Genomic DNA, 20,561 nt, shown 5'->3' on the forward strand with positions numbered 1-20,561 from the left:
GTGTGAAATGGAAAACCACCATGAACATGCACCCAGGTCAGAGGTCAGGTCAGAAATCAGGGTGGCCCCAGGGCTTCCTCCTGAAGCCCATGGTAAACACACAGGGGCTCTTCCCCAGCCCATGATGGCCATGCTGCCCTTACACCCTGTGAAAGTCAGCTGTTCCCAGCCCTCCTGCCAGGTTGGCAGTGACAGGAAGCCCCACGGAACAGGAGCTGAGGGCCACTGGGCCTCTGAGGGACAGCTCCCCCAGACCTATTAGGGTCAGAGTGTGCCTTGCCCTCCCTACAACACTGGCCACTGTGTGTTTGACACACTTCCTCTCTATGTTCATTCTGTACCCAGAGTACAAGTGACACAGCAGATGAGGTGAAACATCTCTAAAACGTACACGCAAGGATATAAAGAAAAGTATTTTTGCAAGGCATAAACGGGAAAACTCAGAAGAGAAACAGAACTAGAAAAGAACCAAACAAATTCTATGACTGAAAAATAAAATATTTGAAGTGGAAAATTTTCTGGATGACCTTAATAACAGGTTGGAGAAAATAACATAAAAAAGCAATAAGCATGAAGATAGATCAAAGTTGTTATATTAATTGAAGAACAGGGACTTTACAAAAGAGACTGGATAATAAAGAGAAAAGCCTCAGGAACTTGCAGAAAAACGTCAAAAAGTCTAACATACATGTAATCAGAATCACAGAAGGAGAAGAGAGAGAACATGGGACAGGAAAAAAACTTTTAAAAAAATATTGGCCCTTCTTGAGGGTCTCTCTTATGTGGGCACCTAGGGCATGAGGTCCTCACAAAGAAATGTCATTTGGACAAGCCTTTCAGAAAGTTTGCCAACAGGCCAGGCATGAGCATAAAGCAGATGTTCCCTCCTCACGGGGAGCATATGGATGCAAATACACAAAAAGCCCAATAAGTAAAGGAAAATGTGAGTGAAAGTCACAAAGGACATTAAATTATTAAACTGCTGTGATTCAAAAATAAAAATAAATAAATAAAAGCCCAATAAGGTCTATAGATAAAGATCTTGGTATGAATGGGAGTGGAGACAAAATGGGGCGTGAGGAGATCCTTTGGGGTGACAGCAATTTTTATGTATCTTGATGGAGTTTGTATTACACAGGCATATACACTTTTAAAACTCCAAAAATGCATACTTAAGGTCTGTCCATTTCATTGTATGTGAATTCTTCAAAAGAAAAAACTAAGCACACAACGTGTTCTAGTTAATGGCTGGCGCGCTATCCACTCTGAAATGCAACCAAATAGATAGCAGAGTGATGCAGGGGCACAGAGATTAACACATTGGCTACACAATCCAGGGAATCCGGCAAAACTGCAAACCACAGAACCTAAGTGGTTGCTACACAGGTTTTACTATGTAATTCTTTTTTTTTTTGGTAGAAACAAGAGTCTTACTTTATTGCCCTTGGTAGAGTGCCGTGGCATCACACAGCTCATAGCAACCTCCAACTCCTGGGCTTAGGTGATTCTCTTGCTTCAGCCTCCTGAGTAGCTGGGACCACAGGCGCCCACCACAATGCCCAGCTATTTTTTGTTGCAGTTTGGCTGGGGCCGGGCTTGAACCTGCCACTTTCGGTATATGGGGCCGGTGCCCTACCCACTGAGCCACAGGCGCCACCCCTACTATGTAATTCTTAAGAGTAAAAGACATAACAGTTATAAGTGTTGAAAAGAAAAAATACAATCACCTATACAGAAGATTCAAAAACAAAACAAAAGTAAGAGAATTACAGATGAGCTCAACCACTGATTGACATTAGCAAAGTCACATTAAAAAGAACCTGCAAAGATGCTTGGGAACCAAGTCATCATTCTGAAAATTAAGTAAAGGGAATGAATACGGTGTACACTTTCTCAAAGCAACTGGGTTTAGAGCAACCAAGGAGTTTATAGGGGAGAGTGACTTTGACAGAAACTTTCAGATGACAAATGCAAGCAAGCACTGCAGTTGGCACACTGCTGGCGTGCAGGCTCAGGGATGGCCGCCGGGCTGGGGGCCCTAGGAGGGACCAATGGACTTTCTCATAGATGGGTCAGGTCAGAACACTGTTCTTCCTCAGTGACCTCACCATCACAGAAAGGCCTGGGGAGGCCACAGAAAGGGATTCAGCTCTGCCTTGAGTTCTTGCCACTGGCTCACAGAAGTCAGGGCAGTAAGGGAGTCAGGCCTAAAGGAGCAGCCAGCATGTGCAGGCCCAGCCTGACATCCCAGATCCGGGGCAACAAGAGATATGTGGGCATATCAACTCAATACGTCTGATCCTTATTTGTACAAATCAACAGTAAAAAGGCAGTTGCTTATGAGACAGCTGGCAATGCTGGAGCATGGAATAAATGTTACTTGATTGAATTTCTGTTTTTTTGGTGTGATAATAGTATTGTAGTTACATTGTTTTAAAAGACTCTATCTCATTTTTTAGTTTGTTTATGTGTTGCATTACATTTATAGATTTACGTATTTTGAACCAGCCTTGAGACCCTGGGATAAATCCCACTTGGTCATGGTGTATAATTTTTTTGATGTGTTGTTAGATTCTGTTTGTTAGGATCTTATTGAGTATTATAGCATCAATATTCATTAGTGATATTGGTCTATAATTTTCTTTTCCTATTGGGTCTTTCCCTGGTTTGGGGATCAAGGTGATGTTTGCTTCGAAGAATGTGTTGGGTAATATTCCTTCTTTTTCTATATTTTGGAAGAGGTTTAGTAGTATAGGTATGATTCTTTCAACTGATGCAGAAAAAGCTTTTGATAATATCCAGCATCCCTTCATGATCAGAACACTTAAGAAAATTGGTATAGAAGGGACATTTCTTAAACTAATAGAAGCCATCTACAGCAAACCCACAGCCAATATCGTATTGAATGGAGTTAAATTGAAATCATTTCCACTTAGATCAGGAACCAGGCAAGGAGCAATTGTCTCCATTGCTCTTTAACATTGTAATGGAAGTTTTAGCCATTGCAATTAGGGAAGAAAAGGCGATCAAGGGTATCCACATAGGGTCAGAAGAGATCAAACTTTCACTCTTCGCAGATGATATGATGGTATATCTGGAAAACACTAGGGATTCTACTACAAAACTTTTAGAAGTGATCAAGGAATACAGCAATGTCTCAGGCTACAAATCAACACAGATCTGTAGCCTTTATATATACCAACAATAACCAAGCTGAAAAAACAGTCAAGGACTCTATTCCTTTCACAGTAGTGCCAAAGAAGATGAAATATTTGGGAGTATACCTAACAAAGGATGTGAAAGATCTCTACAAAGAGAACTATGAAACTTTAAGAAAAGTAATAGCTGAAGATGTTAACAGATGGAAAAACATATTATGCTCATGGCTGGGAAGAATCAACATTGTTAAAATGTCTATACTACCCAAAGCAATATATAATTTTAATGCAATTCCTATTAAAGCTCCATTGTCATATTTTAAAGATCTTGAAAAAATAATACTTTGTTTTATATGGAATCAGAAAAAAACCTCAAATAGCCAAAACATTACTCAGCAATAAAAACACAGCAGGAGGAATCACGCTACCAGACCTGAGACTGTACTATAAATCCATAGTGATCAAAACAGCATGGTACTGGCACAAAAACAGAGAAGCAGATGTCTGGAACAGAATAGAGAACCAAGAGATGAATCCAGCTACTTAACCGTTATTTATCTTTGACAAGCCAATTAAAAACATTCAGTGGGAAAAAGATTCCCTATTTAACAAATGGTGCTGGGTAAACTGGCTGGCAACCTGTAGAAGATTGAAACTGGACCCAAACCTTTCACCATTAACTAAGATAGACTCTCACTGGATAAAAGATTTAAACTTCAGACATGAAACTATAAAAATACTTGAAGAAAGTGCAGGGAAAACTCTTGAAGGAATCGGCCTGGGTGAATATTTTATGAGGAGGACTCCCCAGGCAATTGAAGCAGTATCAAAAATATACTACTGGGACCTGATCAAACTAAAAAGCTTCTGCACAGCCAAGAACATAGTAAGTAAAGCAAGCAGACAGCCCTCAGAATGGGAGAAAATATTTGCAGGTTATACCTCCGATAAAGGTCTAATAACTAGAATCCACAGAGAACTCAAATGTATTAGCAAGAAAAGAACACGTGACCCCATCTCAGGGTGGGCAAAGGACTTTAAGAGAAACTTCTCTAAAGAAGACAGACCCACGATCTACAAACATAGCTCATCATCCTTAATCATCAGAGAAATGCAAATCAAAACTACTTTGAGATATCACCTAACCCCAGTAAGAGTAGCCCACATAACAAAATCCCCAAACCAGAGATGTTGGTATGGATGTGGAGAAAAGGGTACACTTCTACACTGCTGGTGGGAATGCACACTAATACGTTCCTTCTGGAAGGATGTTTGGAGAATACTTAGAGGCCTAAAAATAGACCTGCCATTCGATCCTATAATTCCTTTACTAGGTTTATACAAAGAAGACCAAAAGTCACAATATAACAAAGACATCTGTACCAGAATGTTTATTGCACCCCAATTCATAATTGCTAAGTCATGGAAGAAGCCCAAGTGCCCATTGACCCACGAATGGACTAGCAATGGACTAGCAATATACATGGTACATGTATACCATGGAATATCAGGCAGCCTTAAAGAAAGATGGAGACTTTACCTCTTTCATGTTTACATGGATGGAGCTGGAACATATTCTTCTTAGCAAAGTATCTCAGGAATGGAAGAAAAAGTATCCAATGTACTCAGCCCTACTATGAAGCTAAATTATAGCTTTCACATGAAGGCTACAACCCAACTATAGCACAAGACTATTGGGAAAGGGCCAAGGAAGGGGAAGGGAGGGGGGAAGTTTTGTTGAAGGGAGGGTAATGGGTGGGGCCACACCTACGGTGCATCTTAGAATGGGTACAGGTGAAACTTACTAAAGGCAGAATACAAATGTCTATATACAGTAACTAAGAAAATGCCATGAAGGCTACGTTAACAGTTTGATGAGAATATTTCAGATTGTATATGAATCCCGCACATTGTGCTCCTTGATTGCACTAATGTACACAGCTATGATTTAACAATAAAAATAAATTAATTTAAAAAAGGACTCTATCTTGTACGTATATAATGGAGGATTTCCAAATGAAATAATATGATACCAGGGATTTGCTTTAAAATAATACAACAGACGACTGGCAAATGTGGCACTGCTGCCCCTTTGAAAAAGAACACTGACGGTCCTGATGCTGACCGCTGTCGTCCTATAGTTGTCTGAAATGTGTTATAATCAAAAGTTAAAGAGTTCTCTCATCTTCTGCTTGGGATGTTTAAAACTGACTGTACACATTCTCATTAACTGTCAATAAAATGAGAAATGCCAGTTTTTAAATTACCAATTGTTCCATAAGCCAAACTAGTAGTGACTATGGAAATCTTGTAAAAAGATATTGAAGGCCAGTTTCCACTAAAAACAGAAAAACTAGCTGGGCATTATATTCAGGCCTGTAGTCCCAGCTATGCAGGAGACTGAGGCAGGAAGATTGCTTGAGTTTGAGCCAGGAGTTTGAGGCTGCTACAAGCTAAGCTGACACCACAGCACTCTAGCTGGGGAGACAGAGCAAGACCCTGTCTCAAAGCTTTACAGAGAAAATCACTGAGTATCATAGCAAGGCATAAAATAGTTTTCAATAAAACAGTAGAATGAGCAAGTACTTTACAAGGAGAAACATAATTATTATAACAGCTGAAAATTACGTTTGGGGCCAAAGCATGGCAGCCTGTTGTGAACCCTATCAAACTATTCAGGTATAACTCTGAAAACAATTCTAAAAATCATTTTTTTCCAAAACATAATATTTTTCAGAGAGACTAGTTTCCCCCAAGGTGGCTATGAAACTCCTTAGACTTTGTCCTGAGTTGGAGGTCAACCAATCTCAGCCTCAAGTGGAAGCAACACCTGAATGGATTCACTTGCCCTGCAGACCCAGGTACGGGACCACTCAGGACTTCCCCAGACCACTGCATCAGACCATTGCCTGGCCCTCTGCCCAGGGATGTGAAACTCTTCTGACAAGGGACAAGGGTGTGTGTAGGGCCTGAGGCAAGATGAGCAAGGATCCAGCATTCTGGTGCACAATGGCCATGTTCTCTAAGGTTATTGTTTCGCTCCAAGCCAATGTGAACATAGGAAAGAGGGGGCAGGCCAGGCATGGTGGCTCAGACCTGAAGTCCCAGCACTTTGAGAAGCTGAAGCAGGAGGATCACTCAAGCCCAGGAAGTTCCAAGCTGCAGTGAGCTGTGATGACACCACTGTACTCCAGCCATGGCAACAGAGTCGGACCTGTCTAACAACCACAAGGGGCCCACCTGCTCCCCAGGCAGAACTACATGCACAGTGCGTCTGAGCCTGTCACCAGCTCACACTGCGCCTGCCACGGGTTCTGGCCTCTCCTGCCCACCATGCGGGCTTGCTGGCTACATGCACATCCCTGACTCTCTCCAAGTGTTATCTCCACAGTGCAGCATGATTGCAGTTGCTAATCTTGGTACAATCAAAAGGGGGATAAAGAAAGAGAACCACCCACTTACTGACCATGAGCCAGGTGGAGTTAACAGCCCATTCTTCACATATGGGTCCTAGAGGCAACTGGTGACATTCGGGGACCTGGCTTCACCAGAGGAGCTACCCTGTCATGTTTGTTTCAAACCTGAGCTTCTCTGATTGTGACCTGGCCCTTATCACCACAGCAGACACGTTGACTGACACCAAAGGACAATGGGTGTGTAGGCCTTCAGATAAGTCCCCTGATAATGTGGTCAGTGTTTAGGGAGGGTCACCTGGTTGACTAGCATGGTGGGAATAGGCTTCTGTTTACTGTGCCAAGGTCTGACAGCCTGAAGCAGGTCCAGCATATCTTACTCAGATGCCAGCAGTCCTGGCCACCCCAAATCACAAAACCTAATAAAACAGTCCACACAGAATGTGTGGCACTGACGAAACTCCCCAAGCCTGGCTAGGTTCCAGTTACCTGCATGTGGGCAGGACAAGCCACTGCACGGGATGTGTCATGACATTGCCACTTCCATAGACTTGGGAGCCTTCCCAGGCCAGACGAAGAAGCTCTGCTGATGCACACCTGCCCTCCACCTGCACTGAGCTTTCCCAAAGCCCAAACCAGGAGATGCCATTTCCCTGGGTTTTCTAGCTCCTTCCTCTCCACTGGACAGGTGACCCCTGCACACCCCACTCTCAGTTAAGAGCTGTCCTCATGCGTAGTCCATGTGACCACAGCAAGCGGGGCAACCTCTGCACTGCCTGAGACTCATAGGTCCTGCCCAGCAGCTGTACTCTGACAGATTGGCCACCCTCTGCTCCCCCACCCTCTTCCCCAGCACCTGCACCTGCAGTGACCTTGGCCCCTGCTCTGGCCTGTGCCCTGCCTTCCTGCCTGCTGGAACTATATGCCCAGGAGAGGAAGCTCCTTTCCGCCAAGGTGACTGACCGCCCTTCCGCGCCCCTCTGCCCGCAGGGCACTGCAGCCACCAGGCGGGATCACATGGCAACCTCAGGAAAACACACACATTCCTTACCTATTCTCTGTGGCTGAACCTTCAGCATTTCCACTTTCTCCTGCCACAAGTGTAGCAATGACATTCCTGTAATAGAATCTTTCTCCATGTTCCTAATCCTGCTTTGGAAGAGGCCTAGAGGCCTAGAGGCCTTCTGCTGAGCCCTGACTGCTGAGCTGCGTGTCATCCAGGGAGGTGCCCCAGGCCCCTATAAATAATTTTCCTTAATGTCGGATGCTGAAAACAGTGGTTCATTTTTGGTTTAATACATACTTCTCTCGTAACTATTGTTGAATTATTTCACGTGCTTATCAGCCACCAAACCCACACACTGCTCGGTTATCATAGCAGCTTTTATAGGGTACTGGCCCCTGACTCCTGTGCTGGTTCATATGTTTCTGCCGTCTAACCCAGCAAGGTTACACTATCTGTTTGAGGTGTGTGTGTGTTTATAAAATGCTGTTCAGTTGTAAACAGGTTCACGTGTTACAGTTTATACTGGAATTCTCCACACTTCCTCCCTCATTAATGTACACAGGCGTAGGCTAACATGACTCTTTGTGATAATACAGTTCCACGAGTTATTTTTTGAGATGAGGTCTTGTTATGTTGTCCAGGCTGGAGTGCAGTGGTCATTCACAGGCCTGGTCAGCTCCCTGCAGCCTCCACCTCCTGGACTCAAGCCATCTTCCCACTGGCTAGGACCATAGGCTATGCCAGCACACCGGCCCATGAACTTTTTCTTAGATATTATTTTTTAGTTGTAGGTCAGAGAAAATGGACTTGAAATTATAGAAAGCTCCCACCTACTCCTGGTCCAGGTTCTCTGAATTCTGACACACACATCGACCGTAGCTCTCGCCACGGCCAGGACACAGACACCTCACCTGGTCACCAGGTCTGTGCTAACTACAGCCCTGTCTTCCCAGGGGTGAGACGGGAGAGGACTCCTGCAACACACTGCAGATAAGGCTGGCTCTTCGTTAGCCACTGCAGTCATCTGCATGGTTTGTCCTTTTGTTTCATGGTTCATAAGCACTCAGATATCTTCTTTGTGTCACTGAGACAGCTCAGGAGTAAGAGACACCATTCTCTGCTATAGGACCAGGGCTCCTGCGAGAGCCTGACCCAGGGATGGAGAAAAGGACATACAAACCAAGGTGAGGACCCTGTGATGTTGGAACAGGAGCACTCCAAGAGATGGGCAGTCAGGGGGCACAGAAGCCACCTAAACGGTGCTCTTGGTGACCAGAGCCAAACGATGTGGGCCAGAAACTCCACCCTGGCAGTGTCAACAATCTCTGAGATAAAAAGAAGTGTGAACATGATAGCAGTAAGTATGGGGCCGAAGTAACAGGCCTTCCTTGCAGAGGATTCCCGTGAATAGCAGTGAGCGGAGCAAGGGGACAGGTAGTGCTGTGGTTGCAGCTGCGGCAGGCAGGGGCCACTGACATTAAATCAATTCTAGGCCTTGGGACCACCCATCCCCAGCAGTGACTGGGGGTTTGACGCACATCTACAAGTTGTCTGACATCCCCAGGAGGCAGCACTGGGAGCCCTCCCCTGGAAGGTGTCTGGACTCAGTAACTGGTGTCTAGAGGACAGAGTGGATGGGAGAGCAGTGACTTGGCAGAGGGCACCTAGCAGACGTACCCGAGCCAGGAGACCAGAGTTGTGCAGGAGCCAGGTGCCCTCCGATGTGACGGAAAGGGCCCCTCTGACGTGATGGAAAGGACCCCTCACCACATGGGCGTCTTCCCAAACCCACCATTCAGTCTAATCACAAGAAAACATCAGGCAGACCACATGGCCAATACTGCTCAAACCAGCAAGGGCGTGAAGTAGGAAAGCCTGTCCCAGACCAGCAGGGACAAAGTAGCGTGGTCACTGCGGTCCTGGGGCAGGAGGGGCACTGGTGGGAACAAGTCCAGGGGAGTATCCACTTCACACTCTCAAAGCAAAGCTGGTTCAAGCTCTGCCATCAAGCTATAGCCATACAAGGTGGGACAAAAACGGAAGCCAGGAGGGGCCAGGGCACTTTCAGCATGATTTCTGCAACTCTTAAGTCTGAAACCATTTCCAGATAATTTGTTAAGGTGCAGCTGACTCAATTTGTCAGATTCACAACTGGTATCTGGCTCTGTCTGGCCTTACACCTGCAACACACCTGGCCACCACAAGGAAGGACAGCCAGGAGTTCAGGGATTGCTTTGTTCCACTGACTTGGAGATGGACACAGGATACCGGATGCCCACTGGCCCTTAAGAGTCCACTGTCAGAGGAACAACCTCCTGGGCTCTGACCAGGCTGGGGGGTGGGGGTGGGGCGCTAGGGTGTCTACCTTGCTCCGACTCCAAGATGATGTTGCCCAGGGCAAAGAAGACTCTGTGTGCTCACTCGGGGGCTGGGGGAGGTGGCACGGGGTGGCATTGGTAACGTGCGTATCTGAGTTATGGAGGAACAACACAGAGAAGGAAGTACATGCTGTCCCACTTCAATCCCCGTGGGGGAGAGGGAACAGCCCAAAGATGGTTCTGCCTCTGCACCTTTGGGACAAAGAAAATAGCCTCAAGTTCACTTTTTGGAACTCAGGTTCTCCCTGTCAAATCCCCTGACCCCATCTCTGCTGGGCAGGTGACCAAAGACTTGTTCACAGGGTGCCTGGTCCCTTCTCGTGGGGGTGATGACAGCCTAGGCACAGCAGGCCCACCAGCTGACAGTGGAGTTTAAGAGGCTGGGGTCACACTGTTTGGGGCGTTCTGGGGAAGAAATGCCGGGCAGTGACACCATGACCCCCTAATCTCCAACAACACGTAAGACAAAAATCAGACTTGGACAAAGATACTTGCCCTGCGGACAGTGGCCGACACGCCACTGGGTCAGGGTAAGGCATGGGGAGGGATGGCTGGGTGCTGGGGCACTGTGGAGAAGGCTCTCACCTGCACGGGCAGAGCCCCTGACATTACCACCTGAGACCAGAACAAGTTCCAGATGTTTTGACCATCTCTCTTCCATTCTGGGGTGTCACCACACCCCGATGTCCCTGCAGATGACTGCACACACTTCCACACCAGCACCCTCTAAAACCCCTGATGATGCTGTGCTTGTGCCACAGCTCTGGGCTGGGAATATAGCCAGGTTTCTTAAAGTACTATGCCACCCACCACCAAGTGGCCCTGGGAAGAGACCGCCTGCCATGTCAAGACAGCCCGTCATGGAACCAACAGGGCTGTTACCCAGCTCCTCCCATCCTGGCTGCTGTGGAGACAGCGTGAACTGAGCAGATCCCTGTGCATGGAGGGCTCACATGTGGCGGCGGGGTGGTGGTGGTGGTGGAGGGGACAGTTATGCAGACCATAAACCCACACCGGTGGGCAGCAAGTGGACAAGCCGGCCTAGAAGGGTGGAGGGGCAGGTCACGCACTATGCATGAGCAGGAGCTGCATTCACAGACGTGGCACAAGCACCTCTGCATCTGTCCTGAAGTCGGTCTTCTAAACACCCCAAAGTGACTCATCATGGCTGAGATCTAATGGAAAATCAGCAACACTCTGCTTTGTCTCAGGGACAGAAACCTAAGAGCCAGGCAATGTGCTGTTGGGAAGCATTGGGACTCCTGTCTTACGAGAGGCAGAGCAGAGGACACTGGTGTTGTGCATGCAGAGGCCGCTAAAGGCACTAAAACCACATTAGCATCTGATTCTCCGGCCAATGAATCTGTATAAACATGAGCTATTACTGTAGCAGCAACATGACATGGCTTCCTTGTTTAAAATTTCTGTTTTAAAATATCAAAGAGGGGCTCTTGTACAAATGGAACTTTACCCTGGAAGTGAGAACAGTGCAACCTAAATATTGTATCCTTGTATTAATTTGAATAAAGTTAAAAAAATAAAATTATCAAAGCATGTTCAAAAGTCACTGGCACATAGCTGCTACTCCAGGCTAACCTGCAGCACTTCTTTCTGTCACTCGGGTTGGCAGAGGGTAGCTGCCAGCCATGCTCTTCCCACACCTGCTGGAGCCAGGAAAGTTCTAGAAGTGCCTGGCCAGCCAATGGCTATGGCCTTTTTCTGGCCTCTCAGCCGCTCACCACCACTCGGGACACACAGGCATCTACCTGGCAGGGAGGAGGCACTGGGACTGGGCAATGTGAGTAAATCAAAGGCTAGCCCTGCCCAGATGGCAGCTCTGGGTGAGTAGAGAGGAAGGCCAGCTCAGGGCCTTCCCTGAAAACGACCCTCCTCAGAACACTGCTCTGAGTGGGAATGCAGTGGAGAGTAGCTATCCACTCTGACTGTGACTATTGGTACAAGGTCACCTGCCATGTGAATCACATGGGCCCCTGGGATGGGGGAAAGGACAAGGCCATATGGCACTCAGTCCAGTCAAGACAGTTAATCTGTTCTCACAGCCTCCAAACCCAGCATGTGTCATGAGGCAAGTCCCCAAAGTCACCTAAACCTTCCTACGAAGGGCTCCTCCAGATTCTGCCCCTATAATGGCAAGAGCTATGCCTGCAGGCCTGCACTGACACGCTGGGGGGGGCATCTCCTGTGGCCAGTTCAAGTGAAGTGCCAGAGAAGACCCCAGCAAGGAGATGCGGGGTCAGCCCTGCTGGCTGAGGCCTGGCCACTGAGTAAATGCAGGACAGTTAGTCAAGGATGCCTCTTTAAGGGAATAATCTAATTAAAAGAAGCTGCATTCTTGAATACAGGGGCTGGGAAGGGAATTAGAAAGCTCATCAATGCAGGCAGCCAGAGCAGCACGGTGCTGGGCCTGGAGCTGCCTGGGGAGCTGCTTCCTGCAGGCAGGCCCCATTCTGCACAAATAGGTTTTAACAAAAACTTCCAATTGGGCCAGTAAACCCCTCATTACGCTGTTTGCAAAGCATGAATTTAAGAGCAGCAAAGTTAAAGGGTCACATGAGCATTTAATTCACATCAGCTGGCAGGAGGTGCTCCTGCGATGGCACCCTGAGTGCAGTATCTGCCATCAGCATGGAAAGTGACAGCTTGGCGAGGCGGAGACAGTAGCACCAACACCAGCGAGAGTCCTGCACCTTCAAATACAGTGAAAACAGCAGAATCCCAAATACAACCTGTTGGCACAGGCTCTGCAATGGAGGCAGACCCTGCACTGTGTCCCTGCCGGTCCCCCGCCTGCTTTCACAGGCCTCCTGCTGCCGCCTGTGGGGTGCCCACTGTAAACAAGAGACTCATCCCTGTACCTACTCTGTGGCCCTCTCCCCAGACCCCAAGTGCTCTCAGTGATCTCTTGAGAATGCCCTCTGCCCTGCTTCCCAAGAAGTTGTGCGTGAGGCTTGCTGATCCTGGCCTGTTCTGAGGATGCCTGGGACCCTCTGTTTGCCTTTCATAAACTTTTCAATTGGGCTTCTTACTGAAAGGAAGGGTCCCAATATCTCAGGCCCTGAGTTGTCCGATTCTTACCCAAAGGGACTGCAGATTTTAAGAAAAAGGGATGAAAGAGCTCATTTTCCTATAAAGCAATGTTTTTCAACCTTTTTTATCTCATAGCACACTTGAACCTATAGTTAAATTTCCACGGCACACTTTAATTATGTTGATTCAAAAAAGAGCAAAAAAAGGAATATAGTTACTGTGCTTTGAAATTCTTTTGAAAATAATTTAATAAATGATCTGTAAAAGTTTTTGCAGCACACCTAAGATCCTTTCAGGGCACATGGGTTGAAAGTCACTGCTATAAAGGCAGGCCCCTGTTCCCATCCTGGACTGTGCCACCAGCCTGCAGCACTCTGGGGGAGCTGGCTCAGGCTGGCCCCCTCCACAGTTCAGACCCCTGCATGGTCCCTTTCTCTGTCCTGCCTGAGAGCCCAGCAGTTCGGGGTGGATATATCCTGTCTTCTGAGACACTTAGAGGACAGCACACTCCCACACCCAAGTCCATCAAGCTATAAACACAACCAAAGAAAGGACAAAACGCCTTCTGGGGTCTGAAACACTCCCAAAGGCCTCCAGAAAGCACCAATTGTCCCCCAGGGCTGTGTCTGGGCATGAAGACCTTGAAAAATGGCCTGGGAGCTGAGCCACAGGAAGCCCCATGCCAGCCTGGCTTATGTGGACTGCCCTATTCTCACAAAAGGCTACTCCTTGGTTGAGGAAGGCCAGTGGATTCCTGGTCACAAGGGCCCTCACCATGAGTCTCTCTCATCCTCACATCCCTGGTAGCCTGAAAGCCTGATGGTTTCTCTCAGCTGCCCCCAACCTGACAGCAGCCTGTCCTAAAGGCAGACTCTATAGTGGGGACAGAGTCCTGGGACTCAGCCCCAGATATAACTGCTACGGCCTTTGCACGTCCAGACCTCACCAATTCTGCTGCTGGGGGCCCCCTTCCCTGGAGCGCTCTCCCTTCCAGACCTGGGCATTCAGCTTGGAGCCCCAGGAGGGAGCAGACCATGCTCAGGGGACTGCAAATTTGAGAGGGGACCTGCCAAGAGCAACTGGGGGCCTGGAGCCAAAAACAGGAAGCCTCTGTAGGCACCCAGGCCTTCTCAGGTCCCTGCATTGTTTCCAGATGCATGAGGGAGGGCAGCATGGAGCTTGGAAAAGACTCTAGGTCCAAGCTTACCAAATATCAAAAAGCACACTTCCTGCAGGGGGGCAGGAAGCAGTCAGCATAACGGTCCTGCTGAATTAATTATTTCTAGAATCATTCTTTGAAGTAAACGTTACCACATTCAGCAGCCTTCAAAGCTCAGCCATATCTAAACTCAACGGAGACACAGACACAGGGTCTAACAAATATTGTGGATTTCCTGTATCCTGGAAAACACAGCTCCCCTTACACAGCAATCACATCTGTCTCCACAGGGACACCAAGCCCCAGGACAGTGGCGGATCCCAGGCGGCCACATTTGAAGGGGACTTTAAGAAAGCAGACAAGTGCTAACAGAAACTATCTTTTTTTCATTGTTTGGGATTCACTGAGGGTACAAAGAATTAGATTATACTGATTGCATTTGTTAGGTAAAATCCCTCTTATAATTACGGCTAACAGGAACTTAAATACTCTGGGGCAAATGCTACCATTCCTCGAATGAGTAAGACATCAGTTAGGGGACTCTTGGCCAGAATCCCAGGTGCTGCAGTTGTGAATAGCATTACCTCCACTGACTTCCAGGCTACGGTGAGTCCTGCTCATGCCCACTGCACCAAGACCACCTCATGGAGAGAGCACGCTGAGCCTGACAGGTAGGAGGAAGCTCACTCCCCGACTAGTTATGCGGGAGGAGCCCAGCTGTGGCATGGGAGTGGGTCCTGGCCACATGTGGCTACTGAACACTTGAGGTAGAGCTAGTAAGACCAAGGAGCTGCACTTCCCACTTGATTTCTTTTACTTTTAGGAACACAGCAGACCACGCAGCCATCCAACTGCACCAGGGCTGCTGTCTGCTCATTAAAGCCCACTTTACAAAATAAAGTCACTATAATTCAAAGGAGCACAGAAAAATAAATACAACCAGGATGACATGATGTGCTCATTATGAAAACTTAAGTGACCTATAGTGAGGACAGAGGAAGGAAAACCCCCTAGGTTTCAGAGCAGGTGTCTGACACTTTGGGCATTTGTTGTTCTGGACCCAGTGCCCTGGGCTCACACCTCAGTAATTGCTTGCTTCATGTTTTCCAAGATGAGGGAAGGAGAAGATAGTTGAAAGAGGTGTAGCCACTCAGAGGGCAGTCAGAGAGCGGCTGCACCTCCCAAGTTAGCTAAATTTCTGCACATCGAAAGTCAAAAATTCCTGCTGAGCTTTGAGGGGAGAAGATACAGCATGAAATTCAGTGTCATGCAGAGGCACTTGTGAGAAAAATGTATGAACAGTCAACAACTTGCTTCAATATCCCTCAAATTATCACCTGCTACCAAAGAAGAACTCTAGGTCACAATATCAGGAGCACACGGGAAGGCAGCTTCAAATCAGCTCTGAGCCAGGGTTCCTCTGAGCAGCAACCTGGGGTGGATGCAGCCACTAGAGCCTCCAACCAGCTAATATCCCCCGCTCCTGTGGGGCCCTCAAGTTGCTTTCATGTTGGCAGGTAGCCAGGGGAGGGCAGTTCCAGCACTGTCCACGTGGCCCAACTATGAATAGACAGCAGGTGCTCCATGCTGCCCGCTGGGGCCTACCTCCCCGGAGTCTTGAGACACTACTAAGAAGTCCTGGTAGGAGGAGGGAGGAAAAGAGCTCAGTGCCAGACAGCCCAGCTTCCCCAACTTCCACTGGCCTTTGAATCCCCAATGAGGACTCCTGACACCTTCAGACCTATAGCCAAGGAGCATGAGAGGACGTGCTCACCTTCCACCACTGGCCATGCGCCTGTCTGACCTTCCCGTACACAGCCCCGAGCAGTACCCATGATGCGCACATGGTTTGCTGCACAAAACTCAGGTTTCTTGGTAACTGCCCAGAATTCAGTGCATCAAAAAATAGGAACCTTTCCCACTGCTTCAAGGAGCCAGGGCCTGCAGCTCTCATTCCGAAAAACAACTGGAAAAAATCATGCTGTTGTAACTACAAAGTAAGTAAATTTTACTAAGAAAATTAGGTTTGTTTATCTAAATGTTGGAGGGGAATTTTGATCAAATAAAATGTAATTCATGCCACAAGGGGGCCCTGGGACTTAAGAAGGTCCAGGCAGCTTCTCCTGATGTCTGCTCTCCCCTTCAAATTTACCAAATTTTCCTTTCCTTGGAAACAACTTGGTCTAACTAACAGGTTATATACCCAGCCAGTTATGATCAGGTTGTGTCAGACCTGCAAATGGAAAAGGAATTCTTGAAATAACTCCTTCCTTGCTTCTCCGTGCTTTAAAAAACAAACAAACACGAAACCAACGAGCAGATGGGACATCCCAGAGCTGCACCTTCCGTTGGCCCTTGGTGCCCAGCCTGGTGCACAGATGGCGCCAGTCTGCAGCCTAGGCGGTCGGTGTCTTGGGACGTGGGCCTAAGACAGCTTCGTTGTTGCTTTAGATAGTTACCTGCCTTTTAAGGTAAATAAAAACTGAGAACTTTTTTGGTATTTACATTTTAACAGATTCTGATGTTTTTCATTTCTTTGAGTAAATCCAAATTTCTGATACCATTGGTGCTCAATATTTAAGGAATGGAAATATGTAAGGAACAAAACCATTTAGAAAGTGACCTATAATAGGAGGTCACAGTTTCTGGGTGCTGTGGAGACGCCCAGACGAGATGCCCTCTCGACCCACCCCCAATACAGAGGAGAGAAGCCAGAGGTGGGCTGGTCCTGGGCCCATGTGCACCTGTAAGGCCTTGAGAGTGGACACCTACTCTTCCACTGCCCTCCCTGAAGTCTGTGGACAGGGTGGTCCTACTTCCCAGGGATCCTGGAGTCTGTCGACTCACAAACCCACCCTGTGTCCCAGGACCTTGCCAAGGCCCTGAGCCTACCTGACATACAACCAAGTCCTCACCACTGCGCCAGGCACTGCCCTATGCCCAGCACCATCCTCTTTCTGGCCTCTGGCAATTCCCTTCTTGCCTGGGCTGGGGTGACCTGAAATTTCCCTCCTGAAATTTGAACAAAGCACAAACCAAATTGCCTCAGTGCCCCACCAGAGCTGGTGCCCTGTGAACTGCCCTCCCCACTGCCGCGCCCCGGCAGACATGGACACAAGTACATGTGTGCTGGGTGTGGAACAGCTGAGGCCTTCCCCGGGGAAGGGGGCAGGTGGTAACACCAGGTATCCTGTGATTGTGACCAGCATTTCTACAGTGGCACTGGGTCACTCTCTGGGCGGGAGCCAGTTTGGGGGAGGCAGAGGTTAAGGGATGCTCAGTGCACACCTGGGAAGCTGGTGGCAGAGGCTGGAGCAGTAAGAACAGCCAGGAGGAAATGCATGGAGATACCTACCCAACACACACGCCAAACTCACAGTTTGTTCTAAATGGTTTTCACTTACCAAAAGAATACCTGAAAAACAAAAAAAGAAAATTGTATTAAAAATTTGGCTTGCTTTGACCAGAAACTTATGATAAGTGAAATCACTTCCCTTAGCAGTGCTCCCTGCTAAGGGAAGCCCCTAGCTGTCTATATGTCCCCATGGGGGACACTGTGGGGTCAGGTTGGCTAGCACAGCAACCTGCTTGCTTCCAGGCAACGGGCCTGGGAGCCCCACCAGCACACCCCCAGGACAAGAGGACACAGTGGGCAGCAAGTCACACATATCCCACCAAACACACACAGGGTGGGGTACACGCAGCCCCAACAACAAAACCCACCCCCATGCAAGACCTGCCCCAGCCCTGGGACCAATGTCGCCCCTGTGGCTGACCTGACCACACAGTGCTCAGTGAGTCCCTCCAGACACTGAAGGCCCTGAGTTTATGACTCCATTTATAGGGAGGCCCAGGAGAGGTGCAATCTTAGAGACTGGATAGGTCAGTGGATGCCAGGGGAGGGTTGAGGTCAGCTCTAGATTCTTTTGGGGCTGAGAATGTTCTAAACTTAGATAGGTGTTGGCTTTAGAACTCTGTGACTATACAAAACCATTGACTTATACCCTTTAAATGCTTAAATTTTATGGTATGTGAATTATGACTCAATGAAAACCCTAAGAAAAAAACAGTTGCTTAATGAAATGCATTGGAATGTAAGGCTGGCAGGGGTGAGAACTGCCTGAAGGGGCACACGGGAGGGCAGGGTGGGGAGGAGGCAGGCAGTGCTCTCAGATATCTGTAGGGCTGGCTGTGGCTGCCAGATGCCCTGGCCGAACAAGTTTTGAATGTATCTGTGATTTTTCCACTAGGAAACACGAGAAGAAGACACTGTAGGCCAGTGATAAAAGATAACCTGAAACACCAGGCAGGAGGGAAGAGGGGCCAGGGTAATGAGAGGTTCATTCTTTAGTTTCGGGGGTGTGCAGATGGTCCAGCGCCTCTGGCATCCTCCTTAACATCCCTGCCCTGGTAGAATCACACTATTTACAGGTAGAACAATGTGATGCTGGGATTTGCTTCCCACTCCAGAGAAGGGGTGCTGGGAGGGAAAAAGGACAATGCCTGGGCTACAGGATGAAAACCTTTTAAACCCCACTGTATACCAACTAATGCCAGAAGTAAATTTACCCCATAAATTGTCACCCTAACTTACTTACACCCTGACAACCCATGTCTGGGGATCCAGGCCATGCTACAGGTCATGGGTATGTAAAGTATGGGGAACTACAAAACTGCTCATGGAAGCATTATTTCTGGCAGTAAAAAACCCCAAACAAGTATCAAAACAGAAAAAGGGAGGAGCTGGGCTGATTTTTAAAAATCCACAAAAAACGGAAGTTTTATGTTTCTATTAGATCACACTGGAAGGGTCCAAGACAGAGAAAGCTGTCAGTGACCCCTCATAGGTGAGGCTGCCAGGGTACCCACGTCTGTGTGGGACAAGGCACTGCTACTTTCACATTGTTTGAAACTGGTCTCTTTGTAACTTCATCTATTCTCAATTTCAGTTTGAAGGCTGCCTGATAAATACGGTTTTTTAATATCAGCCTATTTTAGCTAATAACATTAAAAAACTAAGTCTTCATGTCTTTTATAGTTTTATTGTAGTTTTCAACAGCTAGTGCTTATCGTAGACAATCCTGACTTCTGTGGAGTCATTCTGGGGGTTGTTTTGTTCTGTTATTTTGTTCTTTAAAGAAACCCAAGTCAGCCAGGCACGGTGGCTCATATTAATCTCATGGTGGCCTGTAATCCTAGCACTCTGGGAGGCCAAGGCAGGAGGATCGCTTGAGCTCAGGAGTTTGACACCAGCCTGAGCAAGAATGAGACCCTGTCTCTACTAAAAATAGAAAAACTAGCCAGGGACTGTGGTCGTGCCTGTAGTCCCAGCTACTCTCAGGAGGCTGAGGCAAAAGGATCACTTGAACACAGGAGTTTGAAGTTGCTGTGAGCTATGACATCACGGCACTACCCAGGGCAACAGAGTGAGACTCCGTGTCAAAAATAATAATAATAAAATAAAACAAAGAAACTCAAGTCCTTCTTTGCTCTGAGGTCCTGCTCCCCTGCAAGGCCCCCACATGACCAATAACCCATCAGGTCTGTGATGGGAGAGGAGAGGAAAGGAGAGTTGATCACACACAAAGTGGGAGGCAAACACGGGGTCAGGCCTTTCCTGAGCGTCTCCTGCACAAAATAGGTCCATTGAGGTCCAAAGGCTGACAGGTGTAATATACCGCAGCCTCTCACAGATGCAGGGGTGGACAACATTTACCCCAGAGGAAAATGGCAAAGGACAAAATTACAAGAGAAATAGAAACAGCAAAAACAAACCAAAAAAACACTAATAGAGAAATGTGTTTAAATAATATTTTTCACTTTCGAACGCTTAGAGACTCTTTCTGTAAATGTGATACTCTGTGTAGAAAAGGGGACATGGCAAGACCAGGTCACTGCAGATGGCTGCCTGCCTGTGGCACCCACCTGCCCTCACCATGTGCACTTACACCCTAACAACCCATGTCTGGGGATCCAGGCCATACTACAGGTCATGGGTATGTAAAGTATGGTGAACTACAAAACTGCTCATGGAAGCATTATTTCTAGGAGTAAAAAAAACCCAAACAATGACTGAAGTATCAAAGGGTGGCACCTGGTCACAGTATAGAGCACATCTGACAGACTTCCCTGTACACATCGGCAAGTGACTGGAGTTAAGACGGAATGGCGCATCCCGATACTGCCAGGAGCTGTGACTCTGTTTTGTAAATAAAAAGCACACCCATCACAGAGACTACAGGGCACTAGATAACAACCCTGCTGTAGCAACTCAAGATGTGGGACAGGCCATCCCCACCTGCTGTGGCGGTGAGGAAGGCAGCACTGTCAGTGCTGCTGTAGAACATCAGTGACACAGGGAGACATTCATAATCTGATGTAAAGTTAAAAAATGTCTAC

The 20,561-nt window shown here is 47.6% G+C and overlaps 1 protein-coding gene across 1 annotated transcript in view; it reads right to left on the reverse strand.

The window, feature by feature from the left end:
• Positions 1 to 20,336, reverse strand: part of LOC128562040 (lipase maturation factor 1-like) — a 95,543-nt gene extending 75,207 nt beyond the window's left edge. The window contains exons 1-2 of the mRNA XM_053556646.1: positions 20,257 to 20,336; positions 17,567 to 17,577 (exon numbers count right to left, since the gene is read on the reverse strand). Of these exons, the coding sequence (XP_053412621.1) occupies positions 17,567 to 17,577; positions 20,257 to 20,336 (91 nt within the window). The remainder of the gene's footprint in view (positions 1 to 17,566; positions 17,578 to 20,256) is intronic.
• Between the last annotated feature and the right edge of the window lie 225 nt (positions 20,337 to 20,561).

This window comes from Nycticebus coucang, chromosome 12, assembly GCF_027406575.1.
Source record: "Nycticebus coucang isolate mNycCou1 chromosome 12, mNycCou1.pri, whole genome shotgun sequence".
NCBI classification, from domain to species: Eukaryota; Metazoa; Chordata; class Mammalia; order Primates; family Lorisidae; genus Nycticebus; species Nycticebus coucang.